A 19,307-nucleotide genomic window follows, 5' to 3' on the forward strand; every position below is an offset into this window, starting at 1 on the left:
CTTCCTAGGATTGAAAAGTGAAGTTATTTTTCTTATAGGAATTCCAAGAAAAGTGAAGTTATTTTCTTCCCTCCTACAAGACAAAAAGATAGAAGCAATATCCAAAAAGTTGTCACTAACATTAATTCCAATAATTTTTCTTTTGTGATAACTGATTCCAAGACCCGACACAATATCAAAACCTCTTAGAATAGCCTTGATAGCCCACACTTGCTTCCAACTCCCCTCTCCTATCAATAAAGTACCATCCGCAAATTGTAAAATATCAACACTACACTTTCTCCTTATATTGAAACCAACATATTCACCTATCTCTACCGCCTTGCTAACCATTCCCTTCAACGCCTCCGCTACTATGACAAAAAGAAACGGCGATAACGGATCCCCTTGCCTTAGACCTCTCTCTACCACAAATTCTTTCGTAGGGCTTCCATTCACCAAAACCGAGATTTTACTCGAAAATATCAAGGCTTCCATCCACCTTAACCATTTACCACCGAATCCCATCTTTCTCAACATGTATCTAAGAAAACCCCATGAAACATTGTCGTAAGCCTTCTTAAAATCAACCTTAAAAAGTAAACAACTATTACCTTCCTTTTTGCAAAATCCACTACCTCATTGGCCACCAAGACACCGTCCAATAATTGTCTACCCAGAATAAACGCGGTTTGACAATCGAAAATAACAGAGTCCAACACCTTCTTTAATCTCGAAGCCAAAAGCTTGGAAATGGCTTTATACACGCATCCCACCAAACATATTGGCCTATAATCATCAAGATCCAAAGGATTAGATTTTTTAGGAATCAATGTCAAGAAAGAAGAAGTTATAGCCTTTTATAAAATTGCTCCATGGTGAAAGCATTTAAAACAATTATAAAAATCCGCCTTCAAAACTCCCAACAATTTTTGATGAACAAGAATGAATATCCGTCGGGCCCCGGAATTTTTGATCCCTCACAATTCAAAATGGCAACTTTGATTTCCTCCTCCGAAAAAGGTTCCTCAAGAAAAGATGCCCAAGACCGGTGTTCCCCTAACCAACCCAGAAAACTTCTTTTCGAAATGATTTTTAACTTCCTCTTTAACCTCCTCTACCGAATCCACCAACCCTCTATCCGTCAAAATAGAGCCAATGTGATTTCTCCTCCTCCTAGCTTTCACTACCCTACTATTTATATCTCCATCATTCAACCATTTTAACCTCGCTTGTTGGACTAGCATATTCTCTTTTATCTTTAAATTCATCCGAAAATGTCTAGACGCCCTCTTTTTCCTTTCCACTCCCGAGTTAGATTCCACACGTCTTCATCATCAACCCTTTCATCACCTTCATTAATAGAACGCACATCATTCTCTACCGCCAAGTCGAACTTACCAAAGATATTGATATTCCACCATTGAAGTCTTAATTTTAAAAGCCTCAACTTTTCCTTTAGCATATAATCGCCCCTTCCACCCACCTTGATAGATAATCATTCCTTCTCCACAAAAGAAATAAAGTCCTTATTCGAGAACCATTCATTGTTAACTTTTAAAGGCTTGGGTCCCCAATTATACTTATAAAAAATCAACCATATCAGACAATGATCCGATATATCACGATCCCCAACAAATTGCTCAACCACTCCCCACTTGCTAACAATATTATCCGCGAACCAAAAAACGATCAATCCTACCCGTCTCCACCAAACCAAGAATACTTCTTCCCCTTGCAAGGAATATCCACCAAATTACTTGAATCAATGAACTCCGAGAATTCCCTCCATTCTCTACTAGCATTCAACACCGAGCCACCCTTACTTTCATTTCTATTCTTTACTGCATTAAAATCACCTCCAATGATCAACTCTCCGTCCGTGAAACGAGATTTAAGGGCCAATAACTTCCCCCATAATACTCGCTTCTCCGTGAAGGAACACGAAGAATAAACATTAATAATATAGTACACATCATTCTTCTAAACAGCTTTCACCCCTAAAAACCCCTCCCCCCCAAAACTACAAAGAACCTGAACATTGTTAATGTTACACAATGATAACAAACCCCACGATGCTCCACTTGAAGCCATATACGAAAAATCAATACAATTATTCCTCCAAAATTACCAGCCATATACTCAGAAATCAAACTTAATTTAGTCTCTTGAATAAGAAAAAAATCACCATTACCTTTATTCATAATGTGACTGACCCGTCGCCTCTTGATACCGCTGTCTCCCCCACGAATATTAAATGAGCCTATAATCATTGAAATATTTTGTTGTTCTCCTTCCTTCCCCGCTTTCTATTATTTTCCGCTCTTTCCATCTCATTGATACTGATGACATAGTCCTTCAATGGGTCCACGCCTTCAACCCTCAAATCCTCAATAATCTTCCAAAGTTTCTTTCCAATATTAGAACCCAAACTATCCTTCAACTTCCTGTTGCTTCTAGCAATAATAGATTCTTCATATTGACCTCCATAATGCAGCCCACCCTTATCTCCCTTTATTGCCCTTTGAGAAATTGAGTCTTTGAAAGAAACAGAAGAAATAGAATCTGAATAAGAGGAAAACTTAATTTTGTAATGTTTTTGGCTATGTAAGATTGGTCATTTGGTAACTTGACATTAATTGAATTGACTTCACTTAGAGAATGAAACTATGAACTACTACGTATATGTGATCATTAGCTCTTGAAATTAATTGTATAGGAGTCAAGAGTCATTAGCTCTTGAATTTAATTATATAGGAGTCAAGAGTAAAACATTTGTAAATGAAATCATGGTGATTACCTTTGGTGTTTACAAATGAATGATATATGAGTCAAGAGTAAAACATTTGTAAATGAAATCATAGTGATTACCTTTGGTGTTTACAAATGAAAGACCAGTAAATGTGGAAGAGCCAACTTGATTAGAAGTTGTAGAAGATAAAACTTAAACAATAATTGAATTTTGAAGAAGATTCACAAGCTTCTCAAACTGTCCTTTGTTGGTGCACAAGAATCAAAGATGATAACAAAGAGAATAAACAAAAGGAATAACAGCGCAAAAGAATGAGAGAATAAATATTTTCGTATATTAATGATAGCTACTACAAGGCTATTTATACAAAAGAAAATTTGCCACATAATCCCTAATAGAATAAACTTAGTGAACAAGTCTAAGGTACAAATAGTACAATACTAAGAAATACTAAAGTACCCTTACTAACTAAATAGCTAAGCTAACAGGACCTAGAAGGTAGAACTTTTGGTCAACACTATCTTTTGAGTAACCATCAGAAGATCAGTCCACATCAAACTTCTGATGCTCATCTTCTGAATATGAAATACTCTTCGATACCATCCCTTAATTCATAGCTGACAACACCAATTCCATCCCTTAAGAGAAGAAATTGATTCGTCTTGATTGCCTTCGTCAGAACATCTTCCAGCTGCTTCTGGGTGCTACAATGCACAACCTCTAATGTTCCATTTCGGACTTGGCTTCTCAAGAAATGATACTTGGTCTCAATATGCTTGCTTCTTCTATGTAACACCGGATTCTTGGCAAGATTGATTGTAGACTTGTTATCAATCATCAGCTTCAGAGGCTTCTTCACTTTAATCTTCAGATCTTCTAATAAGTTCAAAAGCCACACAGTTCTTTTTTTCTAGACTCCAGAGTAGGCTCATGATTCATTGTAGTCAAGTGCATATTGTATGCTTGTCATTTTTTAAACTAAATACTATGCATGGTAGTGTTGGCATCTGATGTCTTTGTGATCTCATGTTTTCTTCATTGCTATACTTACTATGTATAATTTATTCATGTCTAAAAAAATATCCGTATCGGATGGTTTCTTGTGAGTATTGTAGGTGGATACATATTGAAATAAGATGATTACTGTCGACGAAGACAGAATGGATGCGACCCCTGGTCTAAAAGATGAAATTCAGAATGTGAAATAGATTGATGTTATTTCGGTTGAAATACTGCTTAGGTCTTTTAAGTCTCAGCTACTTATGACTACGGGTGGCAATAAAATTCATTAAGGCAATATTCATTCAATCCATCCAATATTTTATCCATCTAATTCATCCATTAAACAAAAAATTGTTTAATGGATTGGATCCAATCCATCCATTTAACTATATAGATGGATTCAATCCATCCATCTCATTTAATAAATCCAATGGATCATATTTTATTTTCTAAAACTTTCATATAAAATTGTTTATTTTTTATTTTAATTTAAAATCTCACTATTTTTTCCTTTTTTTTAAAAAAATTTTATTTTAAATATATCTCGACTTTCTTCTCTCTCTTAAATATTTGATTAATCAATTTATTTTATATAGTTGATTTTATAAAAGTCTGTAACTAAAAAAAAGACATAAATATCTAATTAGATATTGAATGAGATAATAAATTTGTCCTATAGTGATAATAGTGTTTTCTTTCATTTTTTCATATGCGAAGAACTAATTTAAATCTATATATAGCACAAACCAATATATGTAGAGAGAGATTTGTAATAGTTAATTTACTGAGATGATGAAAAAGCTGTTGAGAAATTTTCTTAATTAATCAAGACTTTATAATGATCTCATCTTCTTTTCATATAATATATATATATATATATATATATATATATATATATATATATATATATATATATATATTATATATAATATATATATATTGGAGGTGGGCCCGCCCCATGTTTATATATATAACTAAGTATATATATGTGTAAAAGGAATGTGACGTTTAGTCACATAGTATCACAACTGTGTGACAGTCACCACTTGCAAAATTGACGGACCGCATGCAATTGAAAGGAGACGTCTGTCTCCTACTTTTTAGGGGGCCACGTCTCCTAGTGGAGACGCCCGTCTCCCCATTTTTCTCAACTACGCAACACACGTTTTCAGTCTCCTCTGGGCAGTCAAGTAGTGTATCTATAATTACGGAGAAAAAAAAGGACCAGCTAGAACGAGCAGTTACCACAAAGAGCACTATATAAAGAACCAGATATTCACGTAAAAGGGGTTGGACCATGCTTAGTCCTAGCCACCATTTTTAGTTAAGTATTATTTCCCTTTCATTCCAGCATTTTTAATTCCAGCTTTTATTTCTACTTTCGTTCATATTTTCTCACAACAATTTCTACACCAGAAATTGTTGTGAATCTTTAACGGATCTAACCTTACGTTAGATTTGGTTTTTAATTTCCTTGTTTAATTTACACCGAATAATTTCTGAAGAACAATCCAACCAACCTGTGGTGGAAGTTCAAGTACTCCAAGATTCAAGTTTTATTTCAGATTTATATTATTCAGGTTTATTATTTAACGCCTTTATTTATTTATATTTATTGCATGATATATTATATGCCAATTAATATGCCTAATATTATGAACCGAAATTATTTATGCATGTTTAACCATATTAATATGGCTGGCTAATTTATTTAGATGTCGGTATGTAAAGTAATTTAACCGTAGGGATCCGAAATAAATTGGCTTAATTATGTTTTATTAAATGTCACTTGTTTTTGGTTTGTATGTCTAATTTAATTAGTAAGTCTTAAAACCAATAGAGCGAAAGTTTGAGGGGTTAAGACGGTCAAAGGTTAAAATCAATAGAGCGAAAGTTTGAGATCTTTAACTGGATAGTAGACATAGGACATTAGTTTTAAGGATGGTGAAAGCGTATTAGAACTAATTAGAACTTATTTATTTTCAAAAAGTGTTTTTAAACCCGCGCGGGATGGCGAAAGCGTACGTTAGGGATATTAGCATATTCCGAGTCAACAGAGCGAGAGTTTGAGATTAGGAGATTTAAATAGATAACGACTTCATAAAACAAGCATTTTATTAACTATGTTGCTCCACTTTCTATGTGGGACTATTCATGAAGCATTTATTGCCATTCTCACATTTGTCATTTTGGAACATAACTTGATGGAATTAATCCTCATAATTTCCAACAATCCCCCACTTGTTCTAAAAATGACAAATCTAATAATTCCAGAAATATAATATAAAGAGTGTTAATAGAGTTAGGTATCTTTCGATTTAAAACTTAACCTTAATGAGGACAACACAAAGTTTAATCAGAATATTAGGTAGCAAAGCTTTTAAACCATGAATCCATATGATTAGACCGGTGTCGCCTTACACACACTCTTTAAGGGTTCTTCCTCTGCATAACTCGCTTAGCACTTATTTATGGCCATGTGCTATCCTGTTTCATGAATTTTCCATGACAGAAACTCCAACTCTCATTTTGAGACGGCACCATCTCGAAATTCACATAGGTGAAGTTCATATTGTGTCCTTTTCCACAAGACACATACCCTTGGTATTGAACTTCATTAAGAGTTTTTTTTAAAGTAAACTCAACCCTCGTTTCAAAGTCAACATTATCACGAAATGTTTGACACTTATCCAAATCAACGACTTGTTGTTACCCATTGAAAATCTTGAAGTTAATGTTCTGTTAACATAAGATTGGGTTGCCACCGTTGTCGGAACTCTTACTCAAGGAGTTTCAACCCCATGCCTCTCGAGGTTGTTTTTACTAAGTCTCTGGCCAGTGGCTTAGTAAACGGATCAGCCAAATTATAGCTTGTTCGTATATATGTGAGTGAAATGATTCCATCCTTAATCAACTTTCTCACGAACGAATGCCTAAGTCCTATATGCCTAGACTTTCCATTATACACTTCGCTGAATGCTCTTGCTAGAGTGGCCTGGCTATCGCAGTGTATCATAACTTTTGAAACATTGTCTTTAGCCAGTGGAACTTCCAAAAGAAGATCCCTCAACCATTCTGCTTCTTGACCAGCGGAAGCGAGAGCCACAAACTCTGATTCCATGGTCGAAAGAGTGATGCATGTTTGTTTCTTGCTCCTCCAAGAAATTGCTCCTCCAGCTAGTGTAAATATCCAACCAGTTGTTGATTTATGATCTCCAACATTTGATATCCAACTCGCATCAGTATATCCTTCTAATATGGCAGGAAACTTACCATAATGAAGGCCTAGATTTTTGGTCTTCAGTAAGTAGCCAAAAATTCTCGTGATTGCCTTCCAATGTTCATTGCTTGGATTGCTAGTAAATCTACTCATTTTACTAACTGCAAAAGATATGTCAGGTCTGGTACATTGCATTAAGTACATAAGACATCCGATTGCACTTGCATATTCTAGTTGAGCCACTGCTCTTCCATCATTCTTTTCAAGCTTGATTACATGATCAAATGGAGTGGTTACTTCCTTGAATTGTAGGTGTTTGAACTTATCAAGCATTTTCTCAATATAATGTGTTTGATTAAGTTCATAACCCCCACTATTTCGCTTGACTTTTATTCCTAAAATTGTGTCAACAAGTCCAAGATCTTTCATCTTGAAAGTGGAAGTTAGAAATTTCTTTGTTTCTAAAATCCCATTCATTTTGTTGCTAATTATTAGCATGTCATCAACATAGAGACACAAAAATATTACAGTGTCTTTGTACACTTTTGTATATAGGCACTTGTCGCAAGAATTAGGAATAAATCCATTTGACAATATTGTAGAGTCAAATTTTTGATGCCATTGTTTTGGTGCTTGTTTTAATCCATATAAGGATTTGACTAGTTTGCACACCTTTAGTTCATTTCCAGGAAGTACATAGCCTTCTGGTTGTTCCATATAGATTTCCTCATCGAGATCTCTGTTTAGGAACGCTGTTTTAACATCCATTTGATGAACTATAAGATCATTCAAAGAGGCTAAGGCAAACAACAATCGAATTGTGGTTGTCCTTGCTACTGGTGCATAGGTATCAAAGTAATCTATACCTTCCTTTTGTCTGAATCCCTTTGCCACTAATCTTGCTTTATAAGTGTTTAAGGTACCATCACTATGATATTTCCTTTTAAACACCCATTTGCATCCAATGGGCCTTGATCCCTTTGGTAAGTCGACAAGTTCCCAAGTGTGGTTGGACATAATTGAATCCATTTCATCTTTGATAGCATCCTTCCAAAAAGAGGAGTCCCTGGAAGTTATTGCTTCCTTATAAGTTTTAGGATCATCCCCTACTTGAAGTATGACCGCAATACTTTGAACGAATTTTGTACTATTGCCTTCGACCAGATAAAACGAAATGGATTGAGAATCAATTTCGTCTGGTCCTAAGTTCTTTGTTTTCCGGACTCTTTTGCTTATCCTTGGTTCGGGTTGTGATTCAATGATCTGAGGAGTGCCTTCAGGTTGTATTTCTACAATCCGAGAGGAATCTTCTTCACAAGATTCTTTATTTGTGGCCGACTCCGATTCTTTATCCTTAGTGATAAGATTTTCAAAGAATTCTACATCCCGGGATTCAACAATAATATTAGACTCTAAATTTAAAAGTCTATATGCTTTACTATTTTGTGCATATCCAACGAAAGCACATCTTATCCCTCGAGGACCCAACTTGGTTCTCTTAGGATCCATATTTTTATAGTAAGCGACACACCCCCACACTTTGAAATAACCAATATTCGGTGTCATGTTTTTCCATACCTCATATGGAGAAATACCAGTTTTCTTTAAAGGAATTCTATTTATTATGTGACAAGCAGATAGTAACGCTTCGCCCCATAAATTGAAAGGTAATTCTGAATGCATTAACATAGCATTCATCATCTCTTGATATGTTCGGTTCTTTCTTTCGGCTATGCCATTTTGTTGCGGTGTTCTAGGCGCCGAACATTCATGTATTATGCCATGTTCTTCACAAAATGCATCAAATTCAGTAGAGAAGTATTCACCGCCCCTATCACTTCTAAGGACTTTTATACTTCTACTTAATTGATTTTCTACTTCTGCTTTATAAATCTTAAAGGCATTAAAAGCTTCATCTTTATGCTTTAAGAGATATACATATGTGTATCTAGAAGCATCATCAATGAAAGTGATGAAATATCTGTTTCCCCCACGGGTTAACATGCCATTAAATTCGCACAAATCTGAATGTATAAGATCAAGTAGATTTGTCTTTCTTTCAACACTTTTGAAAGGCTTTTTAATCATCTTTGATTTAACGCATAATTCACATTTGTTAAAATCATTGATGTTACATGATATTATTCCAGATTTAATTAGTCTCTTCATTGAACTAATACCAGTATGTGCTAATCTATTATGCCATAAAGAAACAGAATCAAGCATATAAGCAGAATTAGAAATTTCATTAATCATATTGTTGGTAATACATAGTTTGATCATTCCCTCAGCGGAATATCCTTTTCCAACAAATACACCATTACGGGTCAATATAAGTTTGCCCGATTCATAAACAGATTTAATACCAGGTTTTCCCAATAAATCCCCACTAACAAGATTCCTATTCATGTCTGGGACATGAAGCACATTGACAAGAGTAATTTTCTTTCCGGAAGTGAAGTTAAGTTCAACCGATCCAGTTCCAACAACCTTAGATCGTACTTCATTTCCCATTTGTACCTCTTGTCCATCATTTGTCTCAGAATAGGTTTTGAATGCAGCCCTGTCATAGGAGACATGCACCGTGGCACATGTATCGTACCACCAGCCCTGAACTTTGCCCTGGATTGCCATAATCTCGCTGACAGTAGCGATTATGTCATCATTTGAATGAACAACATTGATCTCATTCTTTGATTTGTTGTGCTTGCAATCTCGAGCATAATGTCCAGGTTTTCCACAAACAAAGCATCCGATCTTTGGACCTTTCTGACCCCCAGAATTCTTGAACTTGTTAAGTTCCTTTTTTGGTCCTAGATGACGCTTGTTGCTATCATGCTTCTTTCTTTCTTTGTTGGTCACAGCATTGGCTTTGGAAAGACCTGCAGATTCTGATTTTTCCCTTGCCTTCGATTCCTCCTCGATTCGAAGGTGTTTCTGGATTTTCTCCAAGGAAAAATCCTCGGAACTGTGCAGCAATTTCTTTCTATAGCCTTTCCACGAAAGTGGCAATTTTGCAATGATTGCACCAACTTGAAAGGTTTCTGGGATGTCTATTTTCACTGCTTTGATTTTGTTCACTAGGACTTGCAATTCGTGCACTTAGGGAAGAATTGGTTTGGCGTCTACAAATTTAAAATCAAAGTACTTAGAAATTAAAAACTTTTTCGTACCTTCTTCTTCGGCCTTGAATTTAAACTCGAGGGCTTTCCATATCTCAACCGCGGAGGGATTGTCCGTATAGAGGTCGTAGAGACGATCAGATAATGTATTTAGGATATGTCCACGACACAGCAATTCGTCCTCCTTACGTTTCTTACGTTCTTTTTTGACTTCGTCAGAATCATCATCTGTTGGTTCTGGAATTGGCGGCAAATCAGGATCTAAGACATATTGAATCTTCAAGGCAGTCAGAAGGAATGTCATCTTGTCTTGCCATCTGGTGTAATTTGTTCCATCAAAGCGATCCAATTTGACAAGATCCTAGTTCATAACTTTGATGCTTGAAACTGCAGCGTCGGAAGCCATTGAAGAACTAATACTTTTAAGATTGTTAGAAATATCGGTGAGATCGAATGGATCCAGGCTGAATCGCGAACGGAATCACTTTCCTTAAAAGTATTTCAAGCACACTCTCGATTGTCTTAGAGTTGGAACGGCCTGAATACCCAGGATAATTCAGCCTTACTCGAGTCTGCACAAGACCGGTGAAGAAACTCGAATGCAAGGAAGCTGTCTGGATAATATATTAGAGGATAATGATTTTGTGTGTGGATTCCGAAAATAACAAGCTTGTATTTATAGCCCATGCAAAAGTGTGTTTCATAAGTTGCAACTCTTCATGAAACAATATTATTTAAAATATATAATTGCAATGGTTCATAAAAATACAATGCACCACTTCATGGAATGTTATGTATTTTGAATTCAAATTCAAAAATCAAACTTTAGGCAATAATTAAAACATATTCGCAGTATGCCGGCCGAAGGCCGGGTCAAGTGCCGTCTACAAGCCGCCACTAGCGCCTCTACGCCCACGCCCGCGGACCCGGTCCCGGAGCCGGTGTCGCCACACCGGCGAGGGTGTTTTTGGTAGAGACAAGTGGAATAAGGCTTGGGACCACCACATATGACTATGTGACACTTTATCCTCTTTGGCTCTTTTGGAATGTACATTGTTCCAAGTGATATATAAATGCTTTTAAAGTTTGCTCCACTTTCTATGTGAGACTATTTATGAAGCATTTATTGCCATTCTCACATTTGTCATTTTGGAACATAACTTGATGGAATTAATCCTCATAATTTCCAACATATATATATATATATATATATATATATATATATATATATATATATATATATATATATATATATATATATATATATATATATATATATATATATATATATATAATGAGGAATCAAATTACACTCGAATAGTTACAGCATAAGTTACACTCACTCAATAACTTCACATCGAATAATTATTTTTCAAAATTAACCGTTGGATTAAAACATATTATCGTATAGATTATACGTATAAAATTTAAGATTAATCTATAATAATTTACTATGTCTTCGAATTAATGTTATATGAAAGTCTATTTTAATGTTAATCTTTGTATATCTTGATGACATAGTAAATTATTATAAATTAATCTCAAACTTTATATATATATATATATATATATATATATATATATATATATATATATATATATATATATATATATATATATATATATATATATATATATATATATATATATATATATATATAATTTGTTGGGCCGGCTGATGTAATTGGTACGCCGGACGATTGAACTAGTACATGTGACTCATGGGTTAAGTTGAAACGAAATTAAAAACACCAACTCAACTATCCCCATGCACAAAGTTGTACCTATAAATAAATAAATCACTCATGAGAAAATAACAAAAACATCAAATCTTCATAATCCCACTCCTCTATAATGTCCATAAGTTTGCATGTGGTTCAGCCAGGTCCAACAACACTGTTTTCAATCTTCTTAGCAATCCTCCTTCTACCGGTATCAGGTAATGATTTAGACCAAAAGTATTTCATGCTAGTGAACCAATGCAAATTCATAGTATGGCCAGCTTCTTTTTCTACCTCTCGAAACACAACTCTTGAAACCAACAACTTTAATTTAAAAATGTGGGACAGGTTCACAGTCTGGGCTCCTCCAAACTGGAACGGCCACGTTTGGGGCCGAACTCTCTGCAAAAATAATTCAGCCACAGGGGGAAACTTCTCATGCATTACTGGCGATTGCGGTACTGGCAAGAAATCATGTGATGGAATGCGAGACATGCCTCCTGCCACACTAGCAGAATTCCGTCTAGGAAACAATGGTCTTGTTTTTTATAATGTTGATGTAGTAGAAGGTTTCAATATCCCCATAGTGGTGGTTCCTATTGGTGTTTCTGGTGAGAACGTGAATTGTAGCACTGCAGGTTGCCTTACAAACATTAATAATATGTGTGCAAAAGACAATGGGACAAACACTTTTACTTGTTCAACTAATTTCTACAAGATCATATTTTGCCCAGCTTCCAGGTTAGACCATCAAATTTTCTCACTATCTAATATCATTTACACACTCTTTAAAAATTTTATTAAAAAAATGTTTATCTGCTAGTATTGTGAATCAAATTATTACAACAATTTATTCCTACTTTTTAAAGTAAGATGTGTTACTCTTTATAAAAAAAATTTATGGCTTTATTTTTAATCAAACGTGAAATTTGATACAAGACAATTGTTTGATTCCAGCCTTCAAAAAAGACAACGATAGTAAAAAACGGAACTTCTGAACATCATCAACTTAGCAAGATCGTAGAATATAAAATCGTAACTAAGATCGGAAGATCCTACCTAATTATATATATTGTAAGATAGGGAGATTAACAAGATCGTAAAACATAAAATTGCATGATATATGTTACTAGACAAGTGTACCAGTGATAAAATGACTCTTTTTCAAATTCTTTAGACATGTATGTTGAGTTTTTATATGTTATTACTACCACATGGACAATTTGTTAGACATTATGGACATATTTGGCCAATTTCTAGTCATTAGGGACATTTTTTTCCAATTCGACTACAACAAACGATTCTACTTAAGATTGGGATCGTTGAGGGTGAGTGAGATCGTAAAATCTTAAGATTTTAAGATCTAGATCGAGATCTTGACAACCATACTATAAACAATCATGTCTATAATATTCCCCACTATCTTAATATTATCTACTCTATTACCATAACTTTTATCAATACGCTACTTCCAAACTCCATAAAAGATCTAAGTTGCGGCTAACTTCAATAGAGAAGCTCTCCATCCTTTCCCTTTGCTACACCGAATTAACCAATTAAGTTCTTCATCCCATTCTTTAGGGATATGCTTCACTTGAGTCCAATCAAGTACTTTGCATCAAATAATCTTGAGGTCACAACAACCATAAAATAAGTGATTTATGGTCTCCTCTTTTGAACAAAAACAACTGTTACTGTTAACCAACCAGGGCCGGCCCAACTCGTTTAGAGGCCTAAAGCAAATTTTAAACTGAGACCTTTAAAATATATTTTAAAATATTAATTTTGTGGTTGCTTAAAGTTGAACTCAATACCAAAAGAAAAAGAGGCCTATATTTTAACAACTCAACAATAATAATATATGTAACTCAAGTGTCATTATATATTTTTATAACTAAATGAAAAAATTTGAGGCCTTTTTTAAGCCTAAATTTTTGAGGCCTAAAGTCCTAGCTTGGATAGCTTGGCCCTTGGGCCGGCCCTGTAACCAACATTCCATATATACTTGAACAATCTATGTTTGGTGGCTAATCCACCATGGAAAGCAAGCCATAATGTCATCAAAGTCTTAGGTCTTGCAGCATTGTAGTGGAATACATTACGCTAAGACACCTTTAGAGCATTTGCTTGCATCAGCTTATACACATCCTTCCTTCTAAACCTATCATTGTTTTGCAACTGATCCCTTAATCCAGAGGGATGCATACAATATTCCACGCAATGGGACTCTTTATGCTTATATGAGAACCACCGGGAAATTTGAATTTTAAGTAAAAAAATGCTATTTTTCTTTCACATGTATTTTAAATTAACTGATGAACTAGAAAAAATAAAATCATTTTAAAAATTTTAAATTGATCAGACAACAAATAACCTTAGACCTATCATCGAGAAAAATAAATAACTCGTGAGAATTCTTTTTTTATTTTATTTTAGTGAATAATTTTGTTGTCAAGTTATTGAAAAAAATGGATAATTTTAATTCTATTGTCATGTTCCTGAATGTCAGTTCAGTTTGTAGCCATGCAGGGACAATAGGAGAATAATTTTAATACTATTGTCATGTTCCCGAATACCTTTAACAATATTTATTTTTAAATTTTTTGTTTAGATTATTAATTTTATTAATTTTTATATTGTAGCATGGGACTTTTCGATCAAAGTGTGAGTGTAGACGACTCATTCACTGCTGGCAATGCGACAAATCGATTGCTCTCTCCTTCAGGAGAGTTTGCTTTTGGTACTTTGATTATCGTCATGTCAATTATTTTGGGATTCTCCATCGCTATAGTTATAACATTGGTTGGCGCAATTTTTTATTGGTACAACTCAAAGAAGAAAAAAAGTAGCACAACCAACAAAAAAGTTGATAGAAATTTGAGAATTTTTTCTTTCAAGGAAATTACAAAAGTAACAAACAATTTTAGGGAAGAATTAGGAAGAGGGTCTTGTAGCATTGTATACAAAGGAATTGTAGATGTGGATACTTGTGTCGCAGTTAAAAAATTGGACAAGTTATTTCAAGATAGTGATAAGGAATTTCAAACTGAAATGAATGTGATAATCAAAACTCATCATAGGAACCTTGTACGTCTTCATGGGTATTGTAGTGAAGATCAACACAGGATTTTGGTGTATGAGTTAATGAGTAATGGTACTTTAGCAAGATTTCTTTTCACACCTTTGAAACCAGACTGGAACCAACGAGTTCATATTATCATTGGGATTGCAAGAGGTCTTGTTTACTTGCATGAAGAATGTTGCACCCAAATAATCCACTGTGACATAAAGCCACAAAACATCCTTCTTGATGATGACTACAATGCCAAGATTTCAGATTTTGGGTTAGCAAAACTATTATTGATTAATCAAAGTCACACAAAAACCGGAATCAGAGGAACCAAAGGTTATGTTGCACCAGATTGGTTTAGGAGTGCACCTATCACTTCTAAGGTTGATACTTTTAGTTTTGGAGTGTTGTTATTAGAGATTATTTGTTCTAGGAAAAATATAGAGGATGATACTGTTAGTGAAGAAAAAAGAATTTTAATTGACTGGACATATGATTGCTACAAGACTGGTAGAATGGATATTCTTTTAGAAAATGAATATGAGGCAGACAAAGATATGAGTAGATTTGAAAAATTTATCATGATTTCTATATGGTGCACTCAAGAAGATCCGTCTCTAAGGCCACCAATGAAAAAGGTGTTATTAATGCTAGAAGGGATTGTTGAAGTTGAAATTCCTCCAAATCCCTACTTGTATGGTTCTTCTAATCAAAGTTAGTTCTCTTTTAAATTTAGTTTTGATGTTGCTTTTCACCTTTTCTTACAAAGTGTATTTGCTCATTTTTGTTTTTCTCTAAATTAGGGAACATACCACTAAAAAACGAATATATTACGTCTATATTTTTCAAAAAAAAAACACTTTCGTTATATATTTTTTTAGCAGTGCATGCAAAATTTCTTACGTTTAAAAAAATATATTTGTTCACATTTATTGATATTACAATCTTTAGAGTTTTTAAGACTTTTAATTTACAGTAACTACAATTATCTTTTAACTATCTGCTTGTCATATTTTAGATTATAATAATCTACCTAAAGAATTATGGTAAATTTTTAGATATATAACTTTGAGGTAACAAATTAGTCTTAGTATATATGGATAATTTATTATGATAATACAAGATGTTCTTTTGTTTTAGTTGAGATCTATATTACCGATCGCTGGGCTTGGTAGGGAGGACCACGGTTCGATCCCCCGCAACTGCGATCGGGAGGGGTTTGACCCACTTGATGCCAGAGCTGATCCCCCGAACAGGACTATACCTGTGGTGATAAACAAAAAAAAATCTATATTACCAATTAAAATTAGGATTCACATCACTCTCATGCTCTCCTTGCACATTGTCCATAAATAGGAGAGACCAAAACATTATCTCCCTTTTCTTTCCATCTCCTTTGTTAATTTTTATTCTCTGTGTTAAAAAATCCATATTTTGCATTGATCAGAGGATATTGAAAGAAGAATTTAGAAGAAAAAATGTGAGTTCGAATCATTGGAGATTAAAGATAAAATAGTAGTTATAAAACTCTTTATATTTCTATTGTTTAAGCCAAATTAGGGCTTATATGGGGTGGATTATTGAATTCATTTTTATTCTTTAGGTGAAGGGGTCTCTCCTCTCTTGGTATCTGTGAGTTTATTTTGTGACATATGTCGCGGGGAAAAATCGTATCCTTTTTTCGGGATGAGACACCTGATGCCTTCTTTGGGCTCGAGTGCTCAAAAAAATGATTTTTCTTTTGTTCCGACCAAACTTTTTATTGTTTCCAAAGTAGGAAAAGGAAAAAAGCTGCAATAACCTTAAAAGTGGGGGGAGAGATCTTTGGGTAAGAGGGTTGGTTATACGAAGGGAAGGTATTAGCACCCAACGTATCTATAGTACTCTATAGGTTTCTTTTCTATGTTTTTTTCATTCCATGTTATTGAGAGGTTCTGTCGTGAGATAGGTGGGACCTAAGGTGTTTGTTTGATTATGCCCGCAAAGATCATCGCGATCCTCTGCATACATATCCCTTAGAGGGAATCAGAGCATCTGCAGCTCGGGGTCTACGGGTGCTAAGGTTTGAGTGGTTTGAGGGAGAAGTTTTGCTCGCCAAGGATACGACCTTGTGCCTACGTATTCTCAAAGGGATGTTGAGAAAGTCAGAGCAATCGTAGTTCCCACTTATGCTAGTGGAAGCAAAGGAAAAGAGACAAATGTCATCTCAATGTTCGATGTATCTAATCTATATTATCACATACATCTGTTTGATTTTTTGTTTGAAAATCTTTTCATTATAAGCCACTGGGCCATGCCACTTATGGTGCTTAGAATGATAAAGATGTTTTTTAGCCAGCCTTGTGGCAAAAACTTTCAATGAAGTCAGCCTTGTGACAAAAAGTTTTGATTAATCAGCCAGCCTTGTGGCAAAAGTTTCAATGAAGTCAGCCTTGTGACAAAAACTTTGATTAATCAGCCAGTATGGTGGCAAAAAGGTTTGATTGACTAGCCAGCCTTGTGGCAAAAAAGTTTGATTGATTGATTGATTGATTGATTGATTGTGATGATATAGATGAGATACTCCTATCATAGAGATGATAAATGTCTAATCTCCTAGGGTATTTGATTTGGATATTGGGGATGCTTATAAGAAGCCCGTGGGTCCTTGTACGAAGCCCAAGAGGAGGCTATTCGAGGGTCCTTGCATTGTAAGCCCAAGAGGAGGCTATGGGAGGGACAATCCAGGGTCCTTGCATTGTAAGTCCAAGAGGAGGCTATGGGAGGGACAAGTCGTTTGTACAAAGCCCAAGAGGAGGCATGGTATAGTTGGTTTGAGCTCTTAGAGCGATTTCACCGGGAAACCATACTCTATGTCCTAACCTAAACTAGGGAGATTCTTTGCACGAAGCCCAATAGGAGGCTATGGGGAACCTAGTGTTGTACTAAGTTGAACAAGTATATAACATAATCATAAGTATGAACAAGTACGAACAAATATGAACAAGTACATGAACAAATATGAACAGTTATACATATATATGACAAAGTGTGTGTATAAAATGGAGTTTATGAAGGAAATATACCTGTAAGCATGATCCATTTGTAAACACGGGGGCTCGGGACTTATACTCGGGGAGAGACCCACTTGAGTTTATTCAAAGCTATGTAAACAGGTATTTACAAGGGGCTTGGGACTTATACCTACATGGAGGCCCATGGTATTTTTTGGGAAGATTTAAAGAAAACCTTCATTTTTGATTTGTTGTTCAAAGTTAAAAATCAAATTGATCGAGGTATGTACAAAAAGGTGAATGTACAATGAAATACCTAATTTCATGTACGGGAATGGGACTTATACCTACGTGGAGGCCCATGTTTTATTTACATAAAACATGGTTGATTGTTTTTTGAAGTTTTATTATTTTGAAAATGATTTGAAAACTGTTTGAAAAGGTTTTGTTTTGAAGAAGTTTATTGTTTAAAGAAAAACTGTACAAAGAAAAAAGGAAAGGGACTTATACTCTCTAATATTTGAGAGGCCCCACATCGTTTTGAAAATCAATTGATCAATCAAAGAGATTTAATCAATAGTTTCTTTTGAAAAGAAAAATAAAAAAGAAATGGTTTATCGTTTTGAAAAGAATCGTGATCGCTTGTTTTAAAACGGTTTGAATTTTGACAAAAGTCATTTTTATTAAGTTAAAAAAACAAATTTTAAAGCTTAATTAAGACCTAAAAAATTAGGGTTTGATCACAAAAATATTTACAAGTGATTAGGTTTGAAAAATCAAATAAAAACAATATTTAAAGTATTTAAAAACACTTAAAAACATGTCATTTTAAACCTATTTAAAAATGTATTAAATAAATATTTTTTGGTGATTTTTTTTGGTATTCATAAAATATATATATTAAATGAGGAGTGTACAAAAAATGAAATTAAAATGAGTTAATTTGATTGGTTAAAATGATTAGTGAAGTTGTTAAGAAAATGAAAGAAAAAAAAGTGTTAAAAAAAATGGTTTTGTCTCCACTAGGGCTTGAACCCACGCCCTCTTTCTCACCAGCCAAAACACTTGCCAATTGGACCACGCGCGTGGTCTGTTTAACATTTGCAATGAATGAATTATATTTTTGAATCAATTCCTAATTTCAGTTTCAAAATATGGCGCCAAGAACACAACCCTAACTTGAATTTGAAAAATCTGAAAACTGAATCATTTTGATCAAGTGAATAGCCTATCTTGCTCAATTTTTCACAAGGAACATGATGGTATCGTTTAATTTTATTTATTTTCACTCTAAGATCATTAATTTTCTGATGAACACGAAGAACCCTAATCTTATGATTCAATCTGAAATCGTGTATGTGCAAGTTATGATGCAATTGATTGAGGGTTAATGATCCTCATGTGTGCAGAAACAAGATGGTATGTTCATATTTCATTTATGATGCATG

General features: G+C 34.4%; 1 protein-coding gene across 1 annotated transcript; it reads left to right on the forward strand.

The window, feature by feature from the left end:
- Positions 1-11,907: 11,907 nt before the first annotated feature.
- Positions 11,908-15,675, forward strand: LOC131641344 (G-type lectin S-receptor-like serine/threonine-protein kinase LECRK1). The gene is made up of 3 exons (XM_058911650.1): positions 11,908-12,014; positions 12,145-12,537; positions 14,439-15,675. The coding sequence occupies exons 2-3, from the start codon at positions 12,281-12,283 to the stop codon at positions 15,583-15,585; spliced, it is 1,404 nt and encodes a 467-aa protein (XP_058767633.1). The 5' UTR covers positions 11,908-12,014; positions 12,145-12,280; the 3' UTR covers positions 15,586-15,675.
- Positions 15,676-19,307: the final 3,632 nt, after the last annotated feature.

This window comes from Vicia villosa, unplaced genomic scaffold (assembly GCF_029867415.1).
Source record: "Vicia villosa cultivar HV-30 ecotype Madison, WI unplaced genomic scaffold, Vvil1.0 ctg.003681F_1_1, whole genome shotgun sequence".
NCBI lineage: Eukaryota > Viridiplantae > Streptophyta > Magnoliopsida > Fabales > Fabaceae > Vicia > Vicia villosa.